The 14,916-nt window shown below is 35.9% G+C and overlaps 1 protein-coding gene across 2 annotated transcripts in view; it reads left to right on the top strand.

Moving 5' to 3' along the window:
- The window catches only part of DYNC2H1 (dynein cytoplasmic 2 heavy chain 1), a 408,806-nt gene that overhangs the window by 99,415 nt on the left and 294,475 nt on the right, over nucleotides 1-14,916 (top strand). For both annotated transcript variants that reach the window (XM_061143196.1, XM_061143187.1), the window contains exons 42-47: nucleotides 1,097-1,356; nucleotides 2,572-2,818; nucleotides 3,920-4,071; nucleotides 5,336-5,480; nucleotides 7,809-7,911; nucleotides 8,455-8,622. In XM_061143196.1, the coding sequence (XP_060999179.1) occupies nucleotides 1,097-1,356; nucleotides 2,572-2,818; nucleotides 3,920-4,071; nucleotides 5,336-5,480; nucleotides 7,809-7,911; nucleotides 8,455-8,622 (1,075 nt within the window). The remainder of the gene's footprint in view (nucleotides 1-1,096; nucleotides 1,357-2,571; nucleotides 2,819-3,919; nucleotides 4,072-5,335; nucleotides 5,481-7,808; nucleotides 7,912-8,454; nucleotides 8,623-14,916) is intronic.

Raw genomic sequence — 14,916 nt, 5'->3', positions numbered from 1 at the left:
ATCCTGTAAAGCAATTATCCTTCAATTAAAAAATAAATAAAATTATGAAAGATTTTTTAATAGGCTAATGTTTGAACTATGTTTCTTGTTAGATATTTTTGTACCTTCTTAGCTATATGAATAAATATAGTTATTTTATTCATTTTAATCTTAAAGTAGCATATTTTTAATCATTTCTTTAACCAGAAGAGTTTTCCAGTTATAAATGCTTAGATGGAGCAATCATCATAGATCTTTTCTTTACTTAGGGCAAAAGTCATTTCAGCTACATTGTTTATAAAGTCAAATTCTACATATTAAGGAATTTCTTCCTTTTGACCTCCATTGAAATAATTGAACACATTCATTTGAGTTGGTTCCAACATTATGTTTCAGCATTTTTGTCATTTTGTTTCATTGATACCACCCTTTATTACTTTCTCTGTTGTGTTTTTCTTTCTGTAGCCCATATGTTGCCTCTGTTGCCAGATGCTTCTCATTGTTACTGCTCAATGTCTTATTGTACAGAATAAAAGTCAATAAAGGTGTTGAGTGGCATTAGGGTTAACTCTCTACTATGTGTCTGTATAGATGGCAGTTTTTGAAAGAGGAACAGGTTGAGAGCAGTGGTGGTGACCATGCAATGGACAGTTATACTGGAAATTACGGGTCTAGGAGTCCTACATTGTGTTATTTGTAATTTAGTTTTCATAAGAACTCAATTGGAAGTTGAATATGTTTATACACTATATGTGTGGACTAGATGAATTTTATTTGCTTGAATGATCATTTAGAGAATAATATGTGAGATAAAATGTTACTATAATTATTAAGGATATTTAGTAAATTTAGTGCATGTGACGGAGAAGGAAATGGCAGCCCACCCCAGTATTCTTGCCTGGAGAATCCCAGGGACGGGGGAGCCTGGTGGGCTGCTGTCTATGGGGTCGCACAGAGTTGAACACAACTGAAGTGACTTAGCAGCAGCAGCGGCAGTGCATGTGAACTTTTTTAAGAAGTAAGATGATTCTCTTTGGAGCATTTACTTTAAAGAATTAAAATTTCACATTTTCTCTTTGGAGTATATGAAAGTCTTTCATAACTTTTTCTTCTTAAGGTTTTTAACTGGGCACGAGAATCTCCTCCAGACCCTCACAAACCACTGGACACGTACTATGACTCAAGTAGGGGGCGGTTGGCGTCTTATGTGCTGAAGAAGCCAGAAAACTTGACTGCTGATGATTTCAGCAATAGCCAAACTCTTCCAGTCATTCAGACTCCTGACATGCAGCGAGGTCTAGACTATTTCAAACCTTGGTTAAGTCCTAATACTAAGCAGCCATTTATTCTTGTTGGACCAGAAGGATGTGGCAAAGGGTAAGAGCCGAAAAATAATAATAGATGCCTGTAATGGATTTATGCATCTCTCCTGTTCTAAAATAATTTAACAGATTTTGTTATGTGTTTTTGGTTAACATGGCAGGTAAATTTTCATGAAGGACTCTTTATTGTCACTATTTGTAAAAATAATATTACTATAGAGAAAAATATGTCCTTTATTTCCTTCTCAAGTTACGTGTTTTCTGATGGAATCAGAGAAATCTGAGAACATACCTTAAAAAAATCTGTGCATACAATCACAACAAAATGAATAGTGCATGTGAACCTTTTTTTTGGATGGCATCACCGACTCACGGGATATGAGTTTGAGTAAACTCATATCCAGGAGTTGGTGATGGGTAGGGAAGCCTGGTGTGCTGCAGTCCATGGGGTCGCAAAGAGTCAGACACGACTGAGTGACTGAACTCAACTGAACTGAACTGAGCATTTTTTTAGAAGTAAGATGATTCTTTTTGGAGCATTTAAAGAATTAAAATTTCACATAGAGTATATGAAAATCTATCACAATTTTTTGTATAGTTTTTATGTATACATAAATAGTTTTTATGTATACCTTTTCAAACTAAATTATTTTTTGTGAACCTTGATTTTTTTTTTTTCTGAGTCTCAAGAATGCCTTAAAATGCGAATTTGTTTATTTATTTTTTTCCAGTCTAAAACTTAGAAATCTAGTTTAGTAGCTATGGATAGTTGTAGAAATCATATCTATTGTTACTACTTTTTCCTTAAACGACATTGTTAATAATTTAGAAATGGGATATTTAAAGTTAGAAATCTTGGGGTCTTCCCTGGTAGCTTAGTGGTAAAGAATCCATCTGCCAGTGCTGGAGACATAGGTGCAATCCCTGGTCCAGGAAGATTCAACATACCGCAGAGCAACTAAGGCTGTGTGCCACAACTATTGAACCTGTGCTCTGGAGCTTGGGAACCACAGCTTCTAAGCCCCTGCGCCGCAGCTGCTGAAGCCTGTGCGTCCTAGAGTCTGTGCTCAGCCTCGAGAAGCCCCCACAGAGAGAAGCCGGCAAACCGCAACTAGGGTGGTCCCTGCTTGCTGCAACTAGAGAAAAGGACGTGCAGCAGTGAAGACCCAGCACAGCCGAAAATAAACATGTAATGAATAATAGAAGTTGTATTTTGGATATGAAGAGTATTTCTTTGGTTGCATGAAGTCAAGTGTTTTGTCTTTGACAGGATGCTGCTCAGGTATGCGTTTTCCCGACTCCGGTCTACTCACATCGCCACGGTTCACTGTAGCACACAGACCACTTCCCAGCACCTCCTGCAGAAACTGAGCCAGACCTGCATGGTCATCAGCACGAACACTGGCCGAGTGTACAGACCCAAAGACTGCGAGAGGCTCGTTCTCTACCTGAAAGACATCAACCTGCCCAAGCTGGACAAGTGGGGCACCAGCACTCTGATAGCTTTCCTGCAGCAGGTGGGGATTAGCACTTGAAGTGTTTTGATATAATTGGAGACAACTTAATTTCATTAACTGTTCTTGTAGATAGAAAATCTGCTTCCCTCCTTAGGACCATTGTGGAAATCAAATGGAAATTAAACTCCTGAAGCACCTTATTCCTGTCCTGGGGCTACTTTCTTTGATCTTCCTACAGCTAGAAATTAGTATTACATATAGATGCTATTTTAAAAGAATGAAATTGCCTTTACCCTACTGTTTACCTGCCCTTCCCTCTTGAAAACAGAAGCTGCAGATGGTGTTAGAGTTGCGCAAGTTTTGGCTTCATTCTTCTACATACGCACTCTTCCAAAAACAGTTATATTAATATATTTCCTCGGTCATGCCTCAGTCATTGTGGAAGGTTTACTTTATGTGATTTATATCACATTGGGAACTCTAAATTCTAAATTAGGGCTTGGTAATCAGGTTCACATTTTGCTTTTCTATGTAACTGCTGAATATTTTAAAACATGTACAGAAAAAACCCAAACTGTTTTCCTTATATTTTTCCCGATTTTTCCCTTTTTTTTGATAATTGCAAGTAGATTTATATTAATAGTACGATCTGGACTTTAATATTTACTTTGAAAAGCATTTTAAAAATGAGCATAGTTCACCTAACATTAACTGAACAGTCGTTTTTAAATTAAAAAAGAAATTTATTGGCTCCTACTTGATTTACATGCTGTGTTAGTTTTTGCTGTGCATTAGTGAATCTGTTATAGAATATATTTTCTCTTTTTTATATCCTTTTCCCATACAGGTCATTAAAGAGTACTGAGAAGACTTTCTGGTACTAGGCAGTAGATCCTTACTTGTTATCTACTTTGTATGTATATAGTGTGTATATGTCAATTCCAACCTCCAGTTTGTCCTACCACTTTGCCAGTAGCCATAAATTTGTTTGTGACATTGAATACAGAATCTTGAACAGTATTATTTTTAATGAAATAAGGAATTAAAGTATATTTCAGTCAAATTTTTGAGTTAGAGGATGATTTCATTTGGAAACAATTGTTTTACACAAATATTATAAAATCTTAAGCATAAAACATTTAAACATTTATTTTTAAATAGGTACTGACATATCAAGGATTTTATGATGAAAATTTGGAATGGGTTGGTTTAGAAAATATTCAAATTGTGGCTTCTATGTCAGCTGGAGGAAGACTGGGAAGACATCAGCTTACTACCAGATTTACTTCTATTGTTCGTCTTTGTGCTATAGAGTATGTATCATTGTATTAAAATTTTGTTTTTGATGTGGAGAGACATCTTATGTATTGCATTTTATGAAAAATTAATGATATTACTTCAAAATATAGAATATAAAAATAGTCCAACTTAAGTTCTGATATTATTTTTTTCCTACCCTTCCTAAACTGTAAGCAGTAATTTAGGGTGACGAAGGCTTTAATTGATCCTTCTTATGTAATAGAAATAAACAGAACTACTTTGTATTGTCTCTAAATGTCAGTGTCAGGAATCTGAATGGTGAGTTTTAGGCTTAACTGTTTTATGGGTTATATAAAGCAAAAATACAATCAAATTTTATGAAGATAACTAAAAAGAGAATTTATATCTGAACAAGGTAGAGTTAGAACATTTAGTGTCCTATAATGTTAACCCTGATTTAGTAACTAAACAACAACAACAGCAGATATTAATCCTGTTATACCCATCCATCTCCATGGTCCATGATTGTTACATGAACTGGAATTTTATGACGTTGTATCCTTGGTTATATTTTGCTTTACAAAACTTTTTTTTTTTTTTTTTTAATAACTTTACTGAGGTATAACTTACGTGCCATAACACTTATCCATATATTCTAGTAACCACAGTACTGTTTTAGGCTTTTTTTTTTTTTGACCACAGCACATGACAAGTGGGATCTTATTTCCTGCCCAGGGATTGAACCTGAGCCCCTCTGCAGTCAAAGTATGGAGTCTTAACCACTGGACCACCAGCGAAGTCCTCCAAATCTTGTTTTTTATGCTGTCGTGCTAAACTGCTCCCATCCATTAACATTCTTCCTTTAGACATGTTACAGCCTCCGCTTAAGCTGTATTGAAATAGATTTTGGTTTGGGAGGAAAGGTTGATTTTATTTGATGTTTTCTACTTCCGTAGTTCTAAGGTGGATTACTGTTCTTTGTATAGACTATACTTAATTGAAAATGATTTTTCTTAAGCAAACTTTTCCTCTGGCCCTTTCCAACAATCGGTGGTCTTTTAAACAATTATGTTTTTAAGTAATTTTGTTAGAATCCTCTATTAGAATACTTAGTATTTGACAACAGATAATTAGGGATCTGATTGAGTTGAAGTAAGAATAAGGACCATGAGCCTGACTTAAGCCCTTGAGTAAACCATGGAGATATCTAGGCCTCACAGTTTGAAAACCACACAGTTTGGAAACCACTTCTATACCTTAACATTAAAATAATAATTTAGAATATTTATTTCAACTTCTTGTATGCTTTTTTTTTAGTTACCCAGAAAGAGAGCAATTACAGACAATATATGGAGCATATTTGGAACCAGTTCTACATAAAAATCTCAAGAATCATTCTATTTGGGGTTCTTCTTCAAAAATTTATCTCTTAGCAGGATCTATGGTACAAGTGTATGAACAGGTATATATTCACTTATATTGTAGTTTTCACGTCTATTAGTATCACTTCCAAAGGGCTGCCTTTAATCCTAATCTGTGTCGATGCTCAGGCTTTATTTTCCTGTCATTTATACTTTTCTCCTAGAGAGTAACTCTTGAGGATAGATGTCTGTGTGCACCTCGTTCACTATTATATCTTCTGGCACAGCTTCTGATAGACACCCAACAAATATTGAAAAAACAAATCAGTGTGTAATTGGTTATTCTGCTTTGAGCTCAAATTTAGCATATTTACAATGGAGTTTGTTTTCTTTCCAAAACTAGATCTTTCTCCTGACTTCTACCAGTTTCTGTCTTCCGGGATTCAAACCTGAGAGTAATTTTTGATGTTTATTTTTTAAAATTTTTGATGTTTATTTCTTCCCTTCTGTCTGTGAGGAAATGTTTAAAATACTCTGATAAAGTAGGATGATACATGAAAGTAGGCATTGAGGATGTAGAAGATATTTATTGAGTACCTTCTCTTTCCAGTGCTGGTCCTAAGGATACAAAGATAACTGAGTCACTATTCCTTGAGAGTGCACACACTAATTTGGGGCCTGATCGTATAAGTAAACTATTAATGTGGTGTAGGAAGTATGTCAGGGGATTCTCAGGTGGTGCAGTGGTAAAGAATCCACCTGCCAATGCAGGGGACAAAAGAGACGTGAGTTCAGTCCTTGCATCGGGAAGATTCCCTGCAGTGGGAAAGGCCAACCCACTCCAGTATTCTTGCCTGAAATTCACAAAGTGACCTAAGATGAAAGAGGGTCTTCCTGGGTAAAGGGAATAGCATGAGAAAGTTATGGAAGTTTGTGGAAGATGCTTTTTATAGTACTAGAGTAGAAGTGCGTGAGTGCTCCATTGCTTCATTCATGTCTCACTCTTTGCGATCCTGTGGATTGTAGCCCACCGGGCTTCTCTGTCCATGAAATTCTCCAGGCAAGAATAATGGAGTGGATTGCCATGCCCTCCTCTGGGGGATCTTCCTCACCCAAGAATTGAACCTGCGTCTCTTATATCTCCTGCATTGGCAGGCAGGTTCTTTACCACTAGCACCACATAGAAAGCCCAGAGTAGGAATGAGGAAAGAAAAAACTATGTTCTTCTAAATTAATTCATATGTTAGGTGATCAAGGCCAGAGTAAGAGCAGTGGCTCCATCTGTAGGGAGGAGGGCGCAGACTGTACACGCGTTGCTGATTTATGAGTTGTAGCACTTTGATTTGTTCAAGTTCAATGACCTCTTGAACATAAGATAGCTTTGTCAGTCCTACTGTGATAAAGTGGGTCTGTCCTACACCCATGAGCACCTTGGAATTATAGCACCCATTTTACACTTAGGTTGGCCTTCCTTTGGCATCTGGTCCTGGCACTTTAAGGCAAATAGATGGGGAAAAAAATAGAAACAGTGACAAGCTTTATTTTCTTGGGCTCCAAGATCACTGCCTGTGGTGACTGCAACCATGAAATTAGAAGACACTTGCTGCTTGGAAGAAAAGCCATGAAAAACCTAGACAGCATATTAAAAAGCAGAGACGTCACTTTGCCAAAAAAAGGTGCATATAGTCAAAGCTGTGGTTTTTGCAGTAGTCATGTATTGATGTGAGAATTGGACTATAAAGAAAGCTGAGCGCCGAAGAATTGATGCTTTTGAACTGTGGTGTTGGAGAAGACTCTTGAGAGTCCCTTGGACTGCAAGGAGATCCAACCAGTCCATCCTAAAGGAAATCAGTCCTGAATATTCATTGCAAGGACTGTTGCTGAAGCTGAAACTCCAATACTTTGGCCACCTGATGCAAAGAACTGACTCACTGGAAAAGACCCCAGTGCTGGGAAAGATTGAGGGCAGGAGGAGAACGGGTTGACAGAGGATGAGATGGTTGGATGGCATCATTGACTTGATGGGCATGTGTTTGAGTAAGCTCTGGGAGTTGGTGATGGACTGGGAAGCCTGGCGTTCTGCATTCCTTGGGGTTGCAAAGAGTCGGACACGACTGAGTGACTGAACTAGTTGAACTAGCTTTCCTTGAATTCCTTTCTTCAGGAGGACTTTTTAACTTTTTATTTTGTTTTCTTGCATGGACAACCTTTTATCATCTTATTGAAGTTTATGAACAACCTATCTTAGATGATGTTTTTCAAGTGCATAAAATATAGTATACAAGATAACTAAGGAAATCAGTAATGTTGAAGTACGGTTCCACTCACTGGTAGGAACTGACATTCCTGTAAATTTAAAGTGACTGAAAAATTTACATCATGATTATAAATCTAGAAGAATAGGGCAAATCATTTGCCTTTTTTTTCAGGTGCGGGCCAAATTCACAGTTGATGATTATAGTCATTATTTCTTTACTCCTTGCATCCTTACCCAATGGGTTCTTGGCTTATTCAGATATGATTTAGAAGGAGGTAAGTTTTGCTTTTATGATTTCAAATCACTTATCTTTCTTTAGAATGTCATAGTGTGTCTCTCTGTGTGTATTTATGCTGTGTATTATATTTTAATAGATAAATGAATATTGTAATAATAGTATTTTAAAAATTATAATTGAAATGATGATATTAAATTTAAACATGATATGACAATTGTAATATTTTAGTACACTTCCTTTTCTAAACTATGATTGTCACTATTAAAACTTGATTTGAGAAAAAATGTAATCATTATCTTTATAGCCAAAACAAGTTTTAATATGCTCTTAGGGATTGATATTTTTATTAAACTACTAGAGATAATAGTGTTTAACATATCCTTTAAATAATCAAAAAAGTTTATCTGCTCATTCACAAAATGAATTTTAACTCTTTCCCCCTTTTTTTTCTATTTATCCGATGCCAAAATTATGGTATGTAGATTCTCATTCTCTAATTCTTTATAACATTATGTTGAAATAGCCCATTTTAAAATAATTTGAATTTTACTATAATTAAAGAAAATTTTGTCTCTTTTAGGATCCTCAAACCATCCTCTAGATTACGTATTAGAAATTGTAGCATATGAAGCGCGGCGCTTATTTCGTGACAAAATTGTTGGTGCAAAGGAGCTTCATTTATTTGACAGCATTTTAACCTCAGTGTTTCAAGGAGATTGGGGCTCAGATGTACTAGATAATATGGCAGGTAATATAGTTACAGAGTTTTTGTAAATATGTAAATGTTATGAGAACTTTCAAATTATTTTTCTTTCTGATAGTATGATTTCATATGTCTAAACAAATCAAAACTTTGGATAATTTATATAGGTATTATTGAATCACTTTACTGTGGAGTAAAAATTAATACAACATTGTAAATCAACTATACTTCAGTAAAATAAATTAAAATGAAAAGCCCTAAAACCTTGGATAATTTTAATGTTTTAACCATAAGAAGTTGCTTTGTCTTTTTTGCTAGATTTCAGTAGTTATTTTCCAAACAAAATAATGATGGTAATTTTTTTCTTGGAAACATTTGTTCAGACTGCAGTGTTTTATATTTGCAATTCAAAATTGTATTTCCTGAAGGACTTTCACTAGAAAAATAACCATATATGTGTGATACTTAAAAGGTCACGGTGAAGATCCATATTTAATTATAATGAACTTTCATTTGAGAATAATGGCAATTCTCATTCCTGTCTCTGCTGTTAGTGTTATTAGCACAGAACATGTCCCCCATTAGCAGCTTTACCCACTGTTGTGATAAACAAAATGTAGCACCAAAGGAGCTGTGTTCATTTGCAACTGTTACTGCTTAATGACCAATTTGTATTATGAAAATGCTGTGGGAGTGATGCAGGTAATAGGAAAATCAACATGGTGGAAAGGACTTTGACAGAAGAAGACTATCATTTGAATCTATTCTTTAATAAAACTGCTTTTAAGCTACAAAATGAGTTTCTGTTGTATTAGAGTGTAAAGCTAGGCTTCAAAAATATTACATATAATACATTACATTGTATCTTTTTGCATTTGATATTGGTTCCAGGGTCATAATGACATAAGCGAAGAGGACTCTTAAAGAAGAAAAGGATGTTAAGATTGATAGAAGGAATTTTCTAGGTGCTGCTTGAGTTTTAGAATCAGGAAATAAGACAGTATGAAATGCTAAGAGAAGCCTGATAATAGTTCAAAGTTGATTTGATTTTGAGTGAGGTTTTATGTCATTGTGTCCTGTAGCTTTCACGGCTTAGCATGGAAAACTGTTCTCAAATACTACCACTTTTCTCAATCAAAAAACTGAGTTAATAATGTCTCTTCCTGAGAAGAAGATGATATATCTTTTGGACATTAGATAGTATTAGTGTGTTTTCTGAATTCTCTAGAGTTTGTATCTTTTAGAGTCTCATGTAGGACTCAATACATAATGTCTTTTCTTAGTATTTTACTTTTAAATGAAGGATTGAATTTTTAAAAAACAGACTTGTTGATATCTGTTAGATCTCGGAAAATAGAATTTGCACATAGTAGAATATTAATTTATTAAGAAAAATTTAATTTTAGATACTTAAAAATAAACTAGATACAGTCTGAATATACTTGGGATGAAAGAAAGTGAAAGTGAAGTCGCTCAGTCGTGTCTGACTCTGCGACCCCATGGACTGTAACCCGCCAGGCTCCTCCGTCCCTGGGATTTTCCAGGCAAGAGTACTGGAGTGGGTTACCACTTCCTTCTCCAGAGGATCTTTCCGACCCAGGGATCGAACCCGGGTCTCCCTCATTGTAGGCAGACGCTTTACTGTCTGAGCCACTGGGGAAGCCCAATATTTGGGATAAATGCTGGAATTTAGGGGTATAGAAGATGAGAGACTAATTCCTTTTTTGAGGAAGTTACTTTGAAATTTTTAAAAATATTTTTTTTAAAATTTTGAGATAATTGTAGATTCACATACAGTTATAAGAACTAATAGAGAGAGAACGTGAACTTTGTACTTGTTTTCCTCCAGTGGTAACATCTGTCCCCTGGAAAACACCCATCTTTTCTGTTTTTTTTTTTTTTTTCGTTTTTTTTTCTTTTTTTTTTATTTTATTTTTTTTTAATTTTTTTATTATTATTATTATTTTTTTTTTTTCCAGTGGGTTTTGTCATACATTGATATGAATCAGCCATGGATTTACATGTATTCCCCATCCCGATCCCCCCTCCCACCTCCCTCTCCACCCGATTCCTCTGGGTCTTCCCAGTGCACCAGGCCGGAGCACTTGTCTCGTGCATCCCTCCTGGGCTGGTGATCTGTTTCACCATAGATAGTATACATGCTGTTCTTTTGAAATATCCCACCCTCACATTCTCCCACAAAGTTCAAAAGTCTGTTCTGTATTTCTGTGTCTCTTTTTCTGTTCTGCATATAGGGTTATCGTTATCACCTTTCTAAATTCCATACACATGTGTCAGTATGCTGTAATGTTCTTTATCTTTCTGGCTTACTTCACTCTGTATAATGGGCTCCAGCTTCATCCATCTCATTAGGACTGGTTCAAATGAATTCTTTTTAATGGCTGAGTAATATTCCATGGTGTATATGTACCACAGCTTCCTTATCCATTCATCTGCTGATGGGCATCTAGGTTGCTTCCATGTCCTGGCTATTATAAACAGTGCTGCGATGAACATTGGGGTGCACGTGTCTCTTTCAGATCTGGTTTCCTCAGTGTGTATGCCCAGAAGTGGGATTGCTGGGTCATATGGCAGTTCTATGTCCAGTTTTTTAAGAAATCTCCACACTGTTCTCCATAGCGGCTGTACTAGTTTGCATTCCCACCAACAGTGTAAGAGGGTTCCCTTTTCTCCACACCCTCTCCAGCATTTATTGCTTGTAGACTTTTGGATAGCAGCCATCCTGGCTGGCGTGTAATGGTACCTCATTGTGGTTTTGATTTGCATTTCTCTAATAATGAGTGATGTTGAGCATCTTTTCATGTGTTTGTTAGCCATCTGTATGTCTTCTTTGGAGAAGTGTCTGTTTAGTTCTTTGGCCCATTTTTTGATTGGGTCATTTATTTTTCTGGAATTGAGCTGCAGGAGTTGCTTGTATATTTTTGAGATTAATCCTTTGTCTGTTTCTTCATTTGCTATTATTTTCTCCCAATCTGAGGGCTGTCTTTTCACCTTACTTATAGTTTCCTTTGTAGTGCAAAAGCTTTTAAGTTTCATTAGGTCCCATTTGTTTAGTTTTGCTTTTATTTCCAATATTCTGGGAGGTGGGTCATAGAGGATCTTGCTGTGAATTATGTCGGAGAGTGTTTTGCCTATGTTCTCCTCTAGGAGTTTTATAGTTTCTGGCAACGGGACCACACCTATCAATAATTACCCTAAATGTAAATGGGTTGAATGCCCCAACCAAAAGACAAAGATTGGCTGAATGGATACAAAAACAAGACCCCTATATATGCTGTCTACAAGAGACCCACCTCAAAACAAGAGACACATACAGACTAAAAGTGAAGGGCTGGAAAAAAATATTTCATGCAAACGGAGACCAAAAGAAAGCAGGAGTCGCAATACTCATATCAGATAAAATAGACTTTCAAATAAAGGAAGTGAAAAGAGACAAAGAAGGACACTACATAATGATCAAAGGATCAATCAAAAAAGAAGATATAACAATTATAAATATATATGCACCCAACATAGGAGCACCGCAATATGTACGGCAAACGCTAACAAGTATGAAAGAGGAAATTAATAGTAACACAATAATAGTGGGAGACTTTAATACCCCACTCACAACTATGGATAGATCAACTAAACAGAAAATTAACAAGGAAACACAAACCTTAAATGACACAATGGACCAGCTAGACCTAATTGATATCTATAGGACATTTCACCCCAAAACAATCAACTTCACCTTTTTCTCAAGTGCACACGGAACATTCTCCAGAATAGATCACATCCTGGGCCATAAATCTGGTCTTGGAAAATTCAAAAAAATTGAAATCATTCCAGTCATCTTTTCTGACCACAGTGCAGTAAGATTAGATCTCAATTACAGGGAAAAAATTGTTAAAACTTCAAACATATGGAGGCTAAATAACACGCTTCTGAATAACCAACAAATCATAGAAGAAATCAAAAAAGAAATCAAAATATGTATAGAAATGAATGAAAATGAAAACACAACAACCCAAAACCTATGGGACACTGTAAAAGCAGTGCTAAGGGGAAGGTTCATAGCATTACAGGCTTACATCAAGAAACAGGAAAAAAACCAATTAAATAACCTAACTCTACACCCATCTTTTCTGAATTTAATTTTGCCATTTCAAGTATCTTACTTTTCATTCGGGATAATTCTCTGGAGGTATATGCAGATTCTCACGTGTTTCAGTGGCTTATTCCTTTTTATTGCTGAGTAGGTATTTTGAAATGCTACCGTTTCTTTCACTGTTTACTTGTTGAAGGGCATCTGAATTGTTTTTGGTGTTTGGCTCTTAGGAGGAAAGCTGCTATAGCCATTTATGTACAGGTTTTCTGTGGACTTTTTTGTTTCTCTGAGATAAATGGTCAGGAATGCAGTTGCAGTGTTGAATGGTACTTGTGTGCTTAATTAAAAATTTACAAAAGTGCCACACTGTTTTCTAGAGTAGCTGTATTTCATTCTGTATTCCCATCAGCAGTATATGAGTGGTCCAGTTGCTCCACGTCCTCGCCAGCATTGGGTGTCAGCACGGGTTTATTTTGGCCATTCTGATGAGTGTGTATTGATGCGTCATGGTGGTTTTCTTTTGTGTCTTGAAAATGAAGTCGTTCAGTGAGACTGAGCATCGATTGCCTTCTGTATGTCCTCTTCAGTGAAATGTCTCTGTGTCTTTTGCCCACATTCTAATTGGATTTTTTAAATTTTGAGTTTTTAGAGTTCATTGTATATTTTAGCTACTATTCTTTTATCAAATATGTGATAAGCAAATATATTCTCCCACTCTGTAGCTTGTATTTTCATCTTCTTAATAGAGTCTTTTATAGATAAAAAAGTTTTAATTTTATGAGGCTCAATTTGTTTTTCAAAGTTTTTTTGCTGTCAAGTTTAAGAACTAGGTGTAGTCCTAAATTTTGAAGATTTTCCCCTACTGTTTTTCCATAAGTAGTTTATAGTTTTATATTTTAAATCAGTGATCCAGTTTGAGTGAATTTCTCTGTAAGGAGTGAGACTTGGGTCAGAATTCACTTCTTTGCCTGCTGTTGTCCACTTGTTCTAGCACTGTTTGTTGAGTAGGTTACCTTTCTGCCTTGAATTGCTTTTGCACATTTTCAAAAATTAGTTGTGTAAGTCTGCTCCTGGGTTCTCAGTTCTGTTCCATGACGTATGTCAGCCCTTCTGCCAGTAAAGGAGTTTTGATTGCTGTAGCTTAGTGTCTTAAAATCCAGTTGACTATTTCCTTATTTATTCTTCCTTTCTCAGAATCATTCTAGGTATTTTAGTTCCCTTGCGTTTCTATATAAATTTTAGATTAATCTTGTCTGTATATATAGTGTTGTGGATTGTGGTAGGAATTGAATTAGTTCTGTATATTGGTTTCAGGAAAAATTAATCTCTTTATTATGTTGATTTTTCTAATCCATGGACATAATATATTTATTCATTTATTTACTCTTCTTTCTTTCGCTAGTGTTCTATAATTTTCAGCATATGTCTTATAACATATTCGTTAGATTAACACCTAAGATTTTAATTTTTTTTGAGCAGATTGCAGAAAACCAAGTTGTATCTTGAACTTCCCTTGTAGCTCAGTCAATAAAGAATATGCCTGCAATTCGGGAGACCCAGGTTTTATTCCTGGGTCAGGAAGATCCCCTGGAGAAGGAAATGGCAACCCACTCCAGTATTCTGGCCTGGAGAATCTGAGGGACAGAGGAGCCTGGCGGGCTACAGTCCACGGGGTCACAGAGTTGGACACGACTGAGCGACTCAGCTGTACACAAGCTGTGTCTTAAAGAATGACTGTGTTTAGTGAAGAAGAGAGGAAGGGCATTCTAGACAAAGGAAAAAAAATATGCAAAGAGCCAAAGGTTTGAGAAAACTAGAGTATGTAGTGGCACACAGAGAAAGATAAGAGATTCAAGCAGTCAGTGAAGCCAAATTGTAGCCAAATTGCCTTGATGAGGAAAATTTTTTAAGGCAGTGGGAAGCCTTATATGATATTGGAGTGCAGTGGCACTATCAGATTTTGTTTTGTATTTGTGACTGTAGTAGTGGTGAGGATACATTTGATGGGGCAGAGGCTTGTAGCAGGGATATGAGTTAGGAGCATGCTCTTATAGTTGAGAAATGATGAGATATGAAGATAATTAGTTGTTTTTTTACATGTGTTTGAATGTTTTTCAAGTGTCTTTTGGGAGTCTACATAAAGTTTATCCTTTCTATGAGGGGAGAAATTAGGTTTGTTTTATTCATTACTCATTTCCAACATATTACAGTGTTTAAATACACATCTG

The sequence above is a fragment of the Dama dama genome, chromosome 1, assembly GCF_033118175.1.
Source record: "Dama dama isolate Ldn47 chromosome 1, ASM3311817v1, whole genome shotgun sequence".
Taxonomy (NCBI): domain Eukaryota; kingdom Metazoa; phylum Chordata; class Mammalia; order Artiodactyla; family Cervidae; genus Dama; species Dama dama.
The sequence above is the reverse complement of the archived record's forward strand: the minus strand, read 5'-3'. Positions and strand labels throughout refer to the sequence as shown.